Below are 12,512 nucleotides of genomic sequence, written 5' to 3'. Positions count from 1 at the left end.
TCGGAGATGTTAGCTGTTCATAGAACCCTAGAATAGCCTGGGTTGAAAAGGACCACAATGATCATCTCATTTCAGTACCCTGCTGTGTGCAGGATCACCAACCACCAGACCAGGCTGCCCACAGCCACATCCAGCCTGGAGCTCTAAGGTCACAAATCCACTCATCAATCCCTCTGAGCAAAGCAAGCTGTGGTTTCCCCAACCCTCTTTGTGCTGTTTGCAGAATTTCAGCCAGATCTCCTTGGTGTCACAATCTCTTACAGTCAGAGTTTCCACTCCCCACCCCCCCACCTAGAGATACAGACTGCTGCCACAGCAATTGGCACAAACACAGAGGCATGCAGGGAGCCCACAGAGGAGACTCAGATATCCGCAGTGCTCCCTTGTCACAGCCATAGTGCAACCAGAGTGCTGCCTTCCTCCATTGCCCTCCTGTTAGAAAACCATAGCACTCTGCACAAGAAATTAAATACTGGCCTTTTGATCTTTGGCACTGTAAGCACTTTCATTAGCAAAAGCTTCTTGTTGTTGTTGTATCAAATGTAATTATTATTATTATTTTTGCCACTTGTATTTCCATTGAGACTACAGGAAAGCTAACAGCCACAAGTATTGTTCTCATGTCATCACAGTGCAACAGAGAAAGCAGAAATGCCAGTGTTACATCATTAGCTGTCATCTCTGTCCCATCCTGTGCTGTAACTGCCTTATATTTGGGGGTGTCTGGGTCTTTATTTACAGTTCATAATAAATGATGGCTGTTTCTGAGCGCCAGCTCAGTGCTTGCTGTGTGCATTGCACGTTGTGTTCAAGGCTTTGGGAGACATCTCGACGAGGTGAGCAATTCTTTATCGTCACTCCTCCATATTTATCTCTGAGTTTGATTCTGATGCAAGTTTAGTTTCCAAGAAATAAAGCAAGAAAGAAAAGCAGCCCGTGCAGCAGTGCTGGGGAATGCGAGTGCTCCCAAAAAGCACTTTGAATCAGAGAGGTGAGCAACATGGCAGGGGGGGGGAACACACACCTGCCTGAGCCCCTCTGCATTATGGGCCCCTCTGGGCAGACTGGGTGGGAGCTGCTGACCGTAGGGCTGTGCAGATCCGAGGGTGGAGGGCACAGTTCTATGGGCAGCTCCCACGCGTGGCTCTGCAAACTGGTTTGGCTGGAAACCTCGTGCTCTTCCTGCCAGAGCCTGGGTCTGCTCCAGCTGCAGCGCTGCCCTCCCTTCTGCCTTTGGCTTCTGCACGGGGAGGGCTGGCAGGGTGAGATAACACAGTGGCTGCAGCGAGCAGAACTGCTGTGCTGTCAACTGGCTCAGCTAAGCTCAGCTCAGGGTCGGATGCTTCTCTGCGCTTTGTTTTCTTGCCCTGAGGTCGCTGCCGTAAAGCAATACCAGAGATTTCCCAGCATTTAGAGCATTTTTTTCCTGTTTTACGCAACCCAGCCGCTGCCCTCATTCACACCGCAGGTGACCAGCGATCTCCACATACTCAGTCATCACAAGTACATATCTAAAATGAGTACACCATCCAGGCTGCCTGACCCCTCCCTTAAGAAAACAGCTCTTGGCCCCACTGCAAACGCTTTGGATGGAGCTCAAGCCGTATTGAAAAAGGAAATAAGGCTTAAAAAATATATAATAATAACAATATTAAAAGATAACTGAGTTCTCCGTGGAATTCACCCTTTACTGGGTGATGAAGGGAGCCGCCCAACCTCAAGAGGGAGGATGAAGACAGACCACCGCTGCCCCGAGCCCGAGGGCGGCTCCGCTCCCCTTGCTGCGGGCCGGGCGGGGCCGGGGCCGGGCGGAGCCGGGGCTGGAGGATTTCCCCAAATGCCCGCTGGCCGCGATGGGCTCCGCTCCGTACCGCTCGCTGCTGCCGCTGCTGCTGTCCCCGCTGTCGCTGTTGCCCGTGGTGTGCGGTGAGATCCTTTGCGCTGCGCTCCTTTGCGCTGCGCTCCTTTGCGCTGCGCTCCTTTGCGCTGCGCTCCTTTGCGCTGCGCTCCTTTGCGCGCCTCGGTGCGGAGCTCCTCCTGAATGCGTTTTTCTTCTCTTACAGGTGACTGTGGGCCGCTGCCCAGCCTCAGCAGGGCAGAGCCCCCGGAGGACATCCGGCACAAGGACAGCTTCCCCGTGGGCTCCAAAGTAACGTACAGATGCCTCCAGAATTTATCGAAAATCCCATCTCGGTTGGATACAATAATGTGCCTTAATAACTCCCTATGGTCCAACCTGCAGGAGTTCTGTGACCGTGAGTAGTTTGCTGCTTGGGACTGTATTCATGGCTGTAGCAATCACGGCTGTAAGGGCTTCCTCATCTGAGGAACTTCTTCTTGTCCTTCTTCCTGACTGTGCCTTGCCTTGGATCAGGTGCCTCTGTGTTAATAAACACAGATACCTCAGGGCAGCACAGCAGTGAGGGGAAGAAAAATAGCTGGGGAGCACCGGCACAGCCCAGAGCTTAATTTGGACTTAACAATGTGGGAAAGTCTGTGGCTAATTGGCTGTGCTGGCTCACACCAAAGGTTCTACCTGTGGAGCTGTCAGTGCAGGTGGGCACCCAGTTTGTGGGCAGCTCCAAGAAAGCACAACTGAACATTTGAAATCTTTTCCAGTGAAGCAGCCCTCTGTGGACATTTAAAAAACCATAGAGATTATCCATTGCTTTCTTAAAGCAGTCAGTGTAGCAGTATCCTAAAGGCTTGTGCATGGTTGTATGTATTTGTACCCATCTGAATGCAAAATATTGTTGTTTCTTGCTTTGGAGCTGTACGCTTGTCTGTCCTCATTACCAGGCAGCTGCCAGAGCCCTCCCCAAGTGGCTTTTGCCAAACTATCAGAAGAAGATGAAATGAAGAATTTTTATGCTGTTGGGATCACTGTGAGCTACGACTGCAACCCAGGCTATGAGAACAGCACTGCTGAACTCCCCACCAGCACCTGCCGTGAGAATTCAACGTGGTCGGAAGTTCCTGAGCTGTGTCACAGTGGGTGCCTCTGCATCGTTTCCTTCCCTCCAGCTTCCCCCTCCTGCTGCAGCCTCAGCACAGGGCACGGGGCTGCTTTCCTAAACATCTAGCTTGAAACACCACCACGAAAATCACATCAGCTCTTCTATTTCTGTTGCTCTGCGCCCTAAGGATGCTCTCATTTCTTTAGAGCAGTCTTGTGGTCCTCCGACAAATCCAGAACACGGCACTGTTGTGGCAACAGATCACCTCTTCCTTGCGAGAGCCGAGGTGGTTTGTAATAAAGGGTGAGTGTGAGGATGCCCATTGCCTTGGGGGGGGTCCTGGGGGTGTCAGTGCATGGAGCATAGATGTGCCTTTTCCACCTGCAGGTACACACTGTCATCAAGGATATCGTTCATCCGATGTTTCACTCAGGGAAATGGGGTTGCCTGGACTCCACTTCCAACGTGTCAGGGTAAGGGAGGCCAGCAGCACTTGGCTGGAAACATGGAATATCTGTATTAAAAAAGCGTTGAATGTTGTGGGTTTTACCAGTTGTTGTGGATTTGTGCTTTGTGAGGTGGTGCCCAGCTCCATCAGAGAGCAGCGTGGGCTCAACATGCACAGCCTCGTAGTTTTCCCTTCAAATGCAGCATGTTTCAAGTGGGTTGGTAGCAGAAGAGCATTTATATTCCATCTCCAGTAAATTAAACATTTCTGACCATTTCTCCTTCAGTTTCTCCCTCTGTAACTGGCACTACAGCAGTGACAAACTCAACCCCTCATTTGGAAGAGAAGGCATGGGAGAACCGCTACATCCTACGTAAGAGCTCAGGAAGGCTCTTTGTGCCTTCAGGCCTCTGTGATTGTAATCCTTGCACCCCACTGCAGAGCCTCAGTGGCTTTTTTTTGGTTTTTTGTTTTGTTTTGTTTTGGGTTTTTTTTTGTTTTTAATATCAGTTTCTTTGTTTTCTTATCCAGCACTTGTCCTCATCCCTTGTGTCACTGGTAAGTAGCTTAATGTGGAAGATGTCTTTTCCTGACATGCCTGCGATTTGCTATTGAACATATGGGGCCGTCGTGTTGGCTTCTTCATTTCTAAGCTCCTAGTGATGAGTTTTATGGGTTCCTGGGTTTCTCTGTCGTTGGGCCATGCAGCAGCACCTCACGCATTCCAATGGGTTATCTTATGGTAGAATATGTCATCAGTTGATGGGATGAAGCCAAGGAGGCCAATGAAAGAAGTTGATCATAAATGATACACCCTGTGACTCTTCACTGATAACGTTGGTTTTCAAGGCCTTGGCAGACTGTGGGAGATGAGAGGTAATAAATCTCAGAGCATTCTTGCTGCAAAAGAGATCAAGTACAGGAACAGCGAGTATCTTTAAAATACAAAATGAACAGCAAGCTGTCTGTAAGAGCAGCAAATAAATGAGGATGGTACCTTTCAGCGTGGCACAACTCCTAGAGATCCTTGTCCTCATTTTCCAGAGATACAAAAGGGAGTTGCACTCCTCTGGCTGAGAAGGAGCCTCTAGGTGGGGACAGTGCTGCAGAGCACTGAATTTTGCTGCCCGTCTTTCACCATTAGGAGAGGCACATTAGGGATGTTTCACACACTTGACATACCTTACGCACTGGATTTGCTGTTTATCATTTGTTTTCTTCCCAAGGAGTTGCTGTGATTGTCGCTTGGAGCATCAAGAAGTTCAGTGCGAGTAAAAAGACTGGGTAAGTGGGCTCTGCTCTTCATTCCTCAGTCACCTTTGGCTTTTTCCTAATGATGGGGGTATTTCATAGAATCCTAGAATGGCCTGGGTTGAAAAGGACCACAATGATCATCTCGTTTCAACCCCCCTGCTATGTGCAGGGTCACCAACCACCAGCTCAGGCTGCCCAGAGCCAGAGCACTTTAAGCTCTGAGCAGTGGATGTTACATTTGCTACACATTCATGTGATCCCCATTCAATCATTGTTTATTCTATAGATTTTTTCCTTTCTTCTCTGTCTCTTCAGGTCTTTCAAGCCAAATCCAGGGGATGAAGAGCAGAACCCATGCTACAGAGCACAGAGCTGATGGGTGTGCAGGGGCAGCTGCAGTCGACTCCTAAAAGCACCAGGATTTTTGCAATGGAGAAACTCTCTATCGAGAAGCAGAAGGTTCAAACTTCCTTCGTTTTCAGCTCCCTTTCCTTTTCTATAATATTTTACTTTATTTTTAGTGTCAGAAGAACATTTTCCCAGTTCTTAAACTGAGACTTTTAATATTCAGTAATCATTTCTTTCCGCCAGGAGAATGATCCCATGTAAAACACTGCATTTGCACGTCTGTTTTGCTAAGCCTCATTTAGTAGCTTGCAGATAAAAGTTTGAAAACTACAGTATTTATAGCAAAACTGTCACATTTTTTTTTCAGTGAAAGGAATACAAAATAAGCAATACCATCACACTGCCCGTCTGCTTTGTCACATTTGCGATGAGAAAAATATCTCGCATCACTCCGGTGCTTCCGCAATCGCGTTCTCAGGCCGAGGCAATCAGCCTCTATGCGGGTGGCTGCCGCTGCGTCGCGCTGTTGGTGGCACAGCCGCTGGGACGGGCGGTGATGGAGATGTTGGTGTTGCAGGAAAGCTCGTACCCGCGGGCACGGGGAGGGCGGGCGGAGGGGGTGGATGGAGGCACCGACCCGCACAGCCCTCGCTGTGACTCCGCTAATTGAGGGCGAAACCTTCGCGCATCGCGGGGCTGCGCTCAGCTCGGCGGGAGGTGACCGCGCCCCGTCCGGAGTGGATGTAGGTGTGGATGTGGGTGTGTGCGAGTGTGCTGGGCCCGGTTCCTCATTTTCCTACGGAGGCGGAAGGATTTCGTGGTACAACGTGACCTACTGGCGCTGATGCAGCCTCCGCTCGCTCCGGAAAAGGCGGTGAGAAGGTGAGCAGGGCTGAGCAGAGCCGTGCTGCTGGGCTGCTCGCGGCATCGCGCATCGGAGCATCCAGGGATGGCCGTGGGAACGGCGCTGCTGTGGCTCGGCGCTGCGCTGCTGGCGTTGCCCGGAGCGTGCGGTGAGTTGGACCCGGGGGGAGCGGAGCCCACGCTGGGGAAACACCGCGAGGAGCGCTGCTGATCGCCTCCCCGTGCCTGCAGGTGATTGCCCGGAACCGCCGAGGTTCGTTTTTGCGGAGCCCCCCGGTCCTACCAACTCTTCGTACCCCGTTGGGGAGGTGCTGAAGTACCGCTGCCGTCCGGGATACATGAGAGATGTCAGCAAGTCCCATCACGTCACCTGCCTGCCCGACTCCACCTGGGCGTCAGACCCCGATTTCTGCATCGGTGAGTGCCCCCGTGTTGGGGCGGGGTCCCCAGAACCCCCAGGGTTTCACACAGCTGGGATGGATACCCCAACAGGATCGCTGTTAATCCCTATTCTGGGCACTCAGAGTGCCCGAGCAGAGCTGCCCTTTGTGCTGAGGCATGTTAATCTCTTGGGCATGAACTCTGCACTTACTCACTTTACCATCTGCTGATGCGGTGTAAATGCTGAAATAGAATTCCAGAGAAGTAGGGTACAAAGGGGCAAAGTGAGATTCCTCATGCGCTGTCCCAACAATAACACTGAGGTTCCCTTCTGCCCCTTCTGCGCTGCTTTCCTCCCCTACAGACCATGATTTCACTTCTACATCAGTTTCAAGCCTCAGTAATCATACAAACCTTTATTGTGCTGGTTGCCCTTGGCTGTGTTTAACTTTCCATTCCTCAAAAGTTAAAGTTATTTTGTGTTTCCGAAAGTGCTGAGGAGGAAGGCTGGAAAAAGAGCTCCTGCTCTGCAGTGACTCTGAACAGCAGTGTGATGCTGTGTGGCATTGACTGCAATAAAAAACAACTAATGCTGAGCATTTGCCCTGCCAGGAAAGTTGTGTGAACTGCCAGAAATACCGAATGGTGACTTCCACTTCAGCACCAACCTCCAGTTTGGAGCTACGATAAATTTCACCTGCAGGACTGGGTAAGGCTGCAGTGGGTCGAGGATGGAGGCAGCAGTGAGGGGATGGGATGCTTTTAATGCCTGTGGGTTGAATCCCTGTCCCTTCAGGAGGTGCTGGGAGCAGCTGGCTGTGGGGTCCGTGCTTCTCCCGCTCCTGCTGTCAGAACAAGTGATGTTCTGGGTGTGAGAGTGAGCTCTTTCAAATTTCTTGCAGCTCGGTGTCTCAGCTAAGGGCCCTTGGGATGGGCTTTGGTGCACTGGGGATGCAGGGAACGGGAGCAGTGATGGGGCTGCTGGTGACACTTCTGAGCCCCCATTGCACAGCATGGGACTGGGGAAGCTCCTGTGTACCCCACTGCTGCCAGCATTGCATCCAATGCTGCCTTTCTTCAGAATCATAGGATGGCCTGGGTTGAAAAGGACCACAGTGCTCATCTGGTTCCAACCCCCTGCTGTGTGCAGGTCACCAACCAGCAGCCCAGGCTGCCCAGAGCCACATCCAGCCTGGCCTTGAATGCCTGCAGGGATGGGGCATCCACAGCCTCCTTGGGCAACCTGTTCCAGTGCCTCACCACCCTCTGGGTGAAAAACTTCCTCCTAGTATCTAACCTAAACCTCCCCTGTCTCAGTTTAAAGGCATTCACCCTGTCCTATCACTATCCACCCTCATTAACAGCCATTCTTCTTCTTGTTTATACTCTCCTTTCAAATATTGGAAGGCCACGCTGAGGTCTCCCCGAAGCCTTTAGGTACTGAGAGGTTGTATTTTATGGGTTGGATGGCTGTTGTTTCCCCTAAGGCTCAGCTTCCGCAGAGAGCACCATTAGAAACTGCACAACTTTGCATTTCACAAGTTTTTTCACATTTCTTTTTAAGAGATTCAATCTTTTTGCTCTCAGGTACCGTTTAGTTGGGAATCCGACTGCACAATGCATTCTGAATGGCAATGATGTTGGTTGGGATCATGTTCCACACTGTGAAGGTAATTACATCTTAAGTGCTTTGTGTAGGTCCTCAAAGCTACTGCTGCACACCTTTCCTTCAGCCTCTCCTCTTAGACTACAGCTGCTTTTCTGCTGCTTTATCACTAAAAAAACACGTGTGGAATCTGAAGGAGTGTCAGCATTCAGGACACTGGGTTGAGATGATTGCCTTAGGGCTGCTTCTTCAGCTTTTCTTTGCCTTTTCTTGGCAGTCATTTGTTCGTTTGTAGAAGTAGGTAGACCTCAGTTTCATGTTTGATTGAAATGTTTTTGTGTTTTTCTACCTGTGCAGTTATTCCCTGTCAGCCACCCCCTGCCATTGAGAATGGACAGCAAAGTGGTGTGCACACAGAGTACATCTTTGGGGTAGCTGTAACCTACAGCTGCAAAAATGGGTTTTCTCTCATTGGAAACGCCACAATTCACTGTACATCAGATGAGAAATTCAATGGGATATGGAGCGGTCCAGCCCCAGAATGCAAAGGTAAATACCTTCTTCCTCTCCTTATTCTTTTGCTTTGTTTCTCATCGTTCTCTCGTATGAATTCTTTCCACTCAGCTGACAAACATGAGAATGATTTGAGTCTGAATGGATTCCACGGTGCAGTGGTTTCCCATAGTCAGAGACAAGGCGTGGTGCAGTGGGTTCCTCAGCACATGGAAAGCTGCTGTGATAACCTGAACTGCGTGAGTGTAGGCAGATGAAGTCCTCATTGTGGCCTTCCAATATTTGAAAGGAGAGTATAAACAGGAAGGAGAACGGCTGGTAATGAGGGTGGATAGTGATAGGGCAAGGGGAAATGGTTTTAAACTGAGACAGGGGAGGTTTAGGTTGGATATTAGGAGGAAGTTTTTCACCCAGAGGTTGGTAAGCCACTGGAACAGGTTGCCCAAGGAGGTTGTGGAGGCTGTTTCTTCACGGTTCTCTGCTCACTGAGTGCTTGTGTCAAGCCTATGTGCCACTTTCTATAGGAGCTTCTCACGCAGTGGCCCTGGTGATGCTTTTTCTTCTTGTAACAAGTGTTCTTATCGACTTCCCTTCACTTCCAGTGGTGAGATGTGAAAAGCCAGAAGTGGAAAATGGGAAGACTTTAAATAGCTTTGCCACTGAGTACACGTATGGAGAAAAAGTGAGCTTTGAGTGTGCTCCTGGGCACGCTTTGAGCGGCGCTCAGACGGTTACCTGTGATGCAGACAGTGCCTGGAAGCCACCTCTGCCAACCTGTGACCCACGTGAGTACAGACAGACTTTCTTCCTGAAGCAGTTGCCCTGAAGCTTGCATCAGTGTGCTGCAGATGGTGCAGCAGTGCATGGACCACGTTAGCTTTGGTAGCTAGCATTGCTTTTCTCTCCAATTGTCAGGATACTGTGGCCCTCCTCCCAGCATCCCTTCTGCTGAGTTAACAGGGGCTGCAAGCAGCAGCTCCTTGGCTGGAACGAAGCTGACATACCAGTGTCAGCCAGGTTTCACCACGGAGAATGGGAAGACCCTGGAAGTCACCTGTCTGCTGGACATGACCTGGTCTGCAGGCTCTGCGCTGTGCACACGTGGGTACCTCTGCTCTTCTGCTTGGCCAAGCAAGTGAGCTAAACCTGCTCGAGATGCTGGTTACTCTGGTTGGTGTCCAGCTCTGGGTTTGCAGACACACCTACAGCTTTCGTGCTTCAAGATGTATGAATCAGCTTCTTTTTCTCTAGGTCAGCAATGCACTGCACCCACAATACAGAATGGGATTGTGAATGAGGACAGTTTCCTGTTTGGGGCAACTGTGACCTTCTCCTGCAACGCTGAGTGAGTTGGGGCAGAGAATCAGGGACTCCAATAGGCTGGTTCCCAGTGCAAGATCCCAGTACAGCTGCATGTTGAGTGTAACTGGGCTGAGAGAGGCAATGCTCACTGAGCACTGATGCTGGGAACTCTTCACATCAGCCATGTGCTGCCTGCACAGCACCACAGTGCCATTACTCACCCAAGTGGCCCAGATCCCATTCTGTAGCAGGAGCAGCTCCTGGCTGATTGCTTCCATCCGTGCCATGGGAGGAAGGGAGAACCATTGCTGGGTTGTTTTCTGGAGTGTGCTAAACCTCTCCTCTTTCTTTAGGTACGAATTAAAGGGATCATCTTCTGCCAAATGCGTGGCAGTGGGGAATGGAGTTGAATGGGACGTGGATCTCCCATCCTGTGAAAGTAAGGAAAAGGAAAAGCTGCACCAAGCCATGGGGATAACAGCTGGGACTGCTCTGGTGTAGCTGCGATGGGGCTGGGATTTCAGTACTAACTTGTACTGTGAGGCATTATGGGCCTCACAGAGATTAAGCTGAGGAGTGAAGGAAGAGCAAAAGTTACAGGAAAAGAAAAATTACTACCTGAGTTTTGAGTGGGGAGAGTTTTCTTTCTCTTACCAGGGACGTAAGAGCTCTATCCTCTTGATTTGCTGTAATGCTGAAGTCAGGTAATGCATGGTGTGATGGGAAGCTGGGAATGGCTGAAATGCTTCTGACTGTCACTCCCATGTCTTGCAGATGGGCTGAGACTCCAGAGCTGGGCTAAGGGCAGTAGCTGAGGTCTGGCACTTAGCAGGAGCACTCAAAGCATCCCCACTTGCTGCTAGATGCATGGCCCTGGCTGTATTTCCTTCTCTCCGTGCACACTGTGTACATTTTCAGTCTCTCTTGGTTCTGTTCCCCCTAGGAAAGCGCTCTGGTATTCTCTGTGAACAGCCCCCCAGCATCGGCAATGGGGTTCACAATGGCACAGAGGTCACAGACTTCCCCCAGGGCTCCGTTGTGGTTTATTCCTGTAACGATGGCTTCATCCTGGCTGGAGGCAGCACCATTCAGTGCCTAGCAAAGGCTCAGGACCGTGGAGTCTGGAGCACACCCACTCCTGAGTGCAGAGGTGATTATCTCCTGGGGCTGTCTTGCTGTCTTCTGTCTGTTAAAGAAAAAAGAAAAAAAAACAGAAAAAACCACCCTATTTTTACTTTCTCTTTGAACCCTCAAAGAAACAGCTCAGCTCAGAATATGCCATCTGCACTTCCTGGAACAACCCCACTTAGAATCTCATGCTAACAGCATGGGACTGGGCTGCATCACAGCCTTGCAGGCTGATAGGAGTGTTATCTGCTTAAACACAGATGGATTCACCCCCCCTGGTGCAGGGCAGTGCAGGGTGATGCACAGCTCCCTTTCTACACGTGCGCTGGCTTTGAGCTGCTCAGTGCTGTATAATCAGATGTCCTGAAGGGCTCCCTTTGGCTTTGAGCTGCTCAGTGCTCTATAATCAGATGCCTTGAAGTGTTGCATGGTTGTGCAGAGTCACATGTTGGCTTTCTTCCTTTTCAGATGGAGCGAGCAGCATCATTGTTGGTAAGTGACACGTACTGCAGATCGTTGTGCTCCCATTCTTGGGTATCTTTACATTACTGGTTCTTTATGTGCTTTACTTAAACCTGAAACAGGCTGAAGAGTCTTCCATAGCAATCTGTTGTCATACTTATGTTTTTGTTGCTGTGAAAAAGAGGTGGGGAGGAAGGCGGAGGTGCTGCATGTTTGTGGCTGGGAGGGAAAGGGTGAGTGCACAGCCTCAAGTTCCTTTTGCCTTTGCAGGAGTCCTGCCCCTCCTCCTGGCAATGTTGGTGATGAACTTCTAGATCAGGACATGGCTGCAGCAGGCAGATGGTTGGATGTGGTTGTGCCCTGCGTTGCCTTCTGGAGAAATCAACCCTGCAATACGACTGGCAGACCTGTGATGGATAAAGATGATGTTGAGCCCTAGTGCCCCCCCAGACAAGCAGTTGCACTTTTTAGCTGGCGTTGTGCTGGACACAACAACAGTGTGGCTGTGCCAGTGGCTCAGATGTGAGTGTGGTTATTGCTATGGGAAGTGGCAGTGATGCCAAAGGGTTTTGAACAGCACTGCTGTGGAGTCGAGGAAATTGGGCGCTTTGGGTACCTCTGTATTCTGATTTTCAGCCCCACTGAGGTAATGCTGAGCCTCGACCCCATTAGGGTTTACAGCTGTCTGAAGTGTCCTGATGTGTGACTGTCTCTGTATGAGTGGTATGTACTTGAAAAAGTAGTGTGAGCCAAATACTGTGACACTGAAAGCACTGACAATGTTTGCATAGAAGCACACTGTAGCATTTTCTTCAAGGCCAGTCTGGACAAAACAAGCCTTATAGATGGGTAATTTTACTGGAGAGAATATAAATATAAACGCCTTGTGACAAATAACTATTCTGACTCTTCCTGTTTGTGCTATAATTAGGTTCAAAAATGGTGTGAAAGTGTTTGCCACCTCCCTGTTTGGTATCAGTGCTTCTCTCCAACTGCCCAGAGCTGCTCTTCCTTCCTGCCTGCAGTGAGCTGCCACCCAGCTGCAGAAAGTCACTTGGTGTCAACATTTTCACTTTCTGCTCAAGCTGCCCAGCTGTGAGACCTCAGGGCTGCTGTGCTGGTGGGGGGGAAAGCAGGGCTGGGCTTCTTGCTCTGCTTGCCTGGGGTGCCCAGAGCGCCCACTGCACCCAAAAGGATTTGCAGCTGAGGTTGCACCTGAGGTTGGCACAGACAGACACCAAGCAGAGCC

General features: G+C 50.3%; 2 protein-coding genes across 2 annotated transcripts; both read left to right on the top strand.

Moving 5' to 3' along the window:
• Positions 1–1,697: 1,697 nt before the first annotated feature.
• On the top strand, positions 1,698–5,339 carry LOC116237085 (complement decay-accelerating factor). Its single transcript, XM_031606030.2, has 9 exons — positions 1,698–1,926; positions 2,064–2,255; positions 2,800–2,991; positions 3,164–3,260; positions 3,345–3,430; positions 3,692–3,778; positions 3,937–3,963; positions 4,632–4,689; positions 4,975–5,339. Exons 1-9 carry the CDS (start codon positions 1,854–1,856, stop codon positions 5,033–5,035), a joined length of 873 nt encoding a protein of 290 aa, XP_031461890.2. The 5' UTR covers positions 1,698–1,853; the 3' UTR covers positions 5,036–5,339.
• A 55-nt stretch (positions 5,340–5,394) lies between these two features.
• Positions 5,395–11,777, top strand: LOC149915046 (C4b-binding protein alpha chain-like). Its single transcript, XM_090124523.1, has 12 exons — positions 5,395–6,020; positions 6,103–6,288; positions 6,865–6,961; positions 7,840–7,922; positions 8,216–8,407; positions 8,974–9,156; positions 9,287–9,472; positions 9,623–9,716; positions 10,027–10,112; positions 10,617–10,823; positions 11,270–11,293; positions 11,534–11,777. Exons 1-12 carry the CDS (start codon positions 5,957–5,959, stop codon positions 11,575–11,577), a joined length of 1,446 nt encoding a protein of 481 aa, XP_089980649.1. The 5' UTR covers positions 5,395–5,956; the 3' UTR covers positions 11,578–11,777.
• Positions 11,778–12,512: the final 735 nt, after the last annotated feature.

The sequence above is a fragment of the Phasianus colchicus genome, chromosome 25 (assembly GCF_987193195.1).
Source record: "Phasianus colchicus chromosome 25, bPhaCol1.hap1.1, whole genome shotgun sequence".
Lineage (NCBI taxonomy): Eukaryota > Metazoa > Chordata > Aves > Galliformes > Phasianidae > Phasianus > Phasianus colchicus.
This window is presented reverse-complemented; position numbering and strand designations above follow the sequence as displayed.

Coding starts and splice junctions, on each gene's coding strand:
- LOC149915046 (XM_090124523.1), top strand. CDS start 5,957: ATGGCCGTGGGAACGGCGCTGCTGTGGCTCGGCGCTGCGCTGCTGGCG. Junction 9,473..9,622: donor AGGCTCTGCGCTGTGCACAC/GTGGGTACCTCT, acceptor CTTTTTCTCTAG/GTCAGCAATGCACTGCACCC. Junction 10,113..10,616: donor GGATCTCCCATCCTGTGAAA/GTAAGGAAAAGG, acceptor TGTTCCCCCTAG/GAAAGCGCTCTGGTATTCTC.
- LOC116237085 (XM_031606030.2), top strand. CDS start 1,854: ATGGGCTCCGCTCCGTACCGCTCGCTGCTGCCGCTGCTGCTGTCCCCG. Junction 2,992..3,163: donor AGTTCCTGAGCTGTGTCACA/GTGGGTGCCTCT, acceptor TCATTTCTTTAG/AGCAGTCTTGTGGTCCTCCG. Junction 3,964..4,631: donor CCTCATCCCTTGTGTCACTG/GTAAGTAGCTTA, acceptor TTTCTTCCCAAG/GAGTTGCTGTGATTGTCGCT.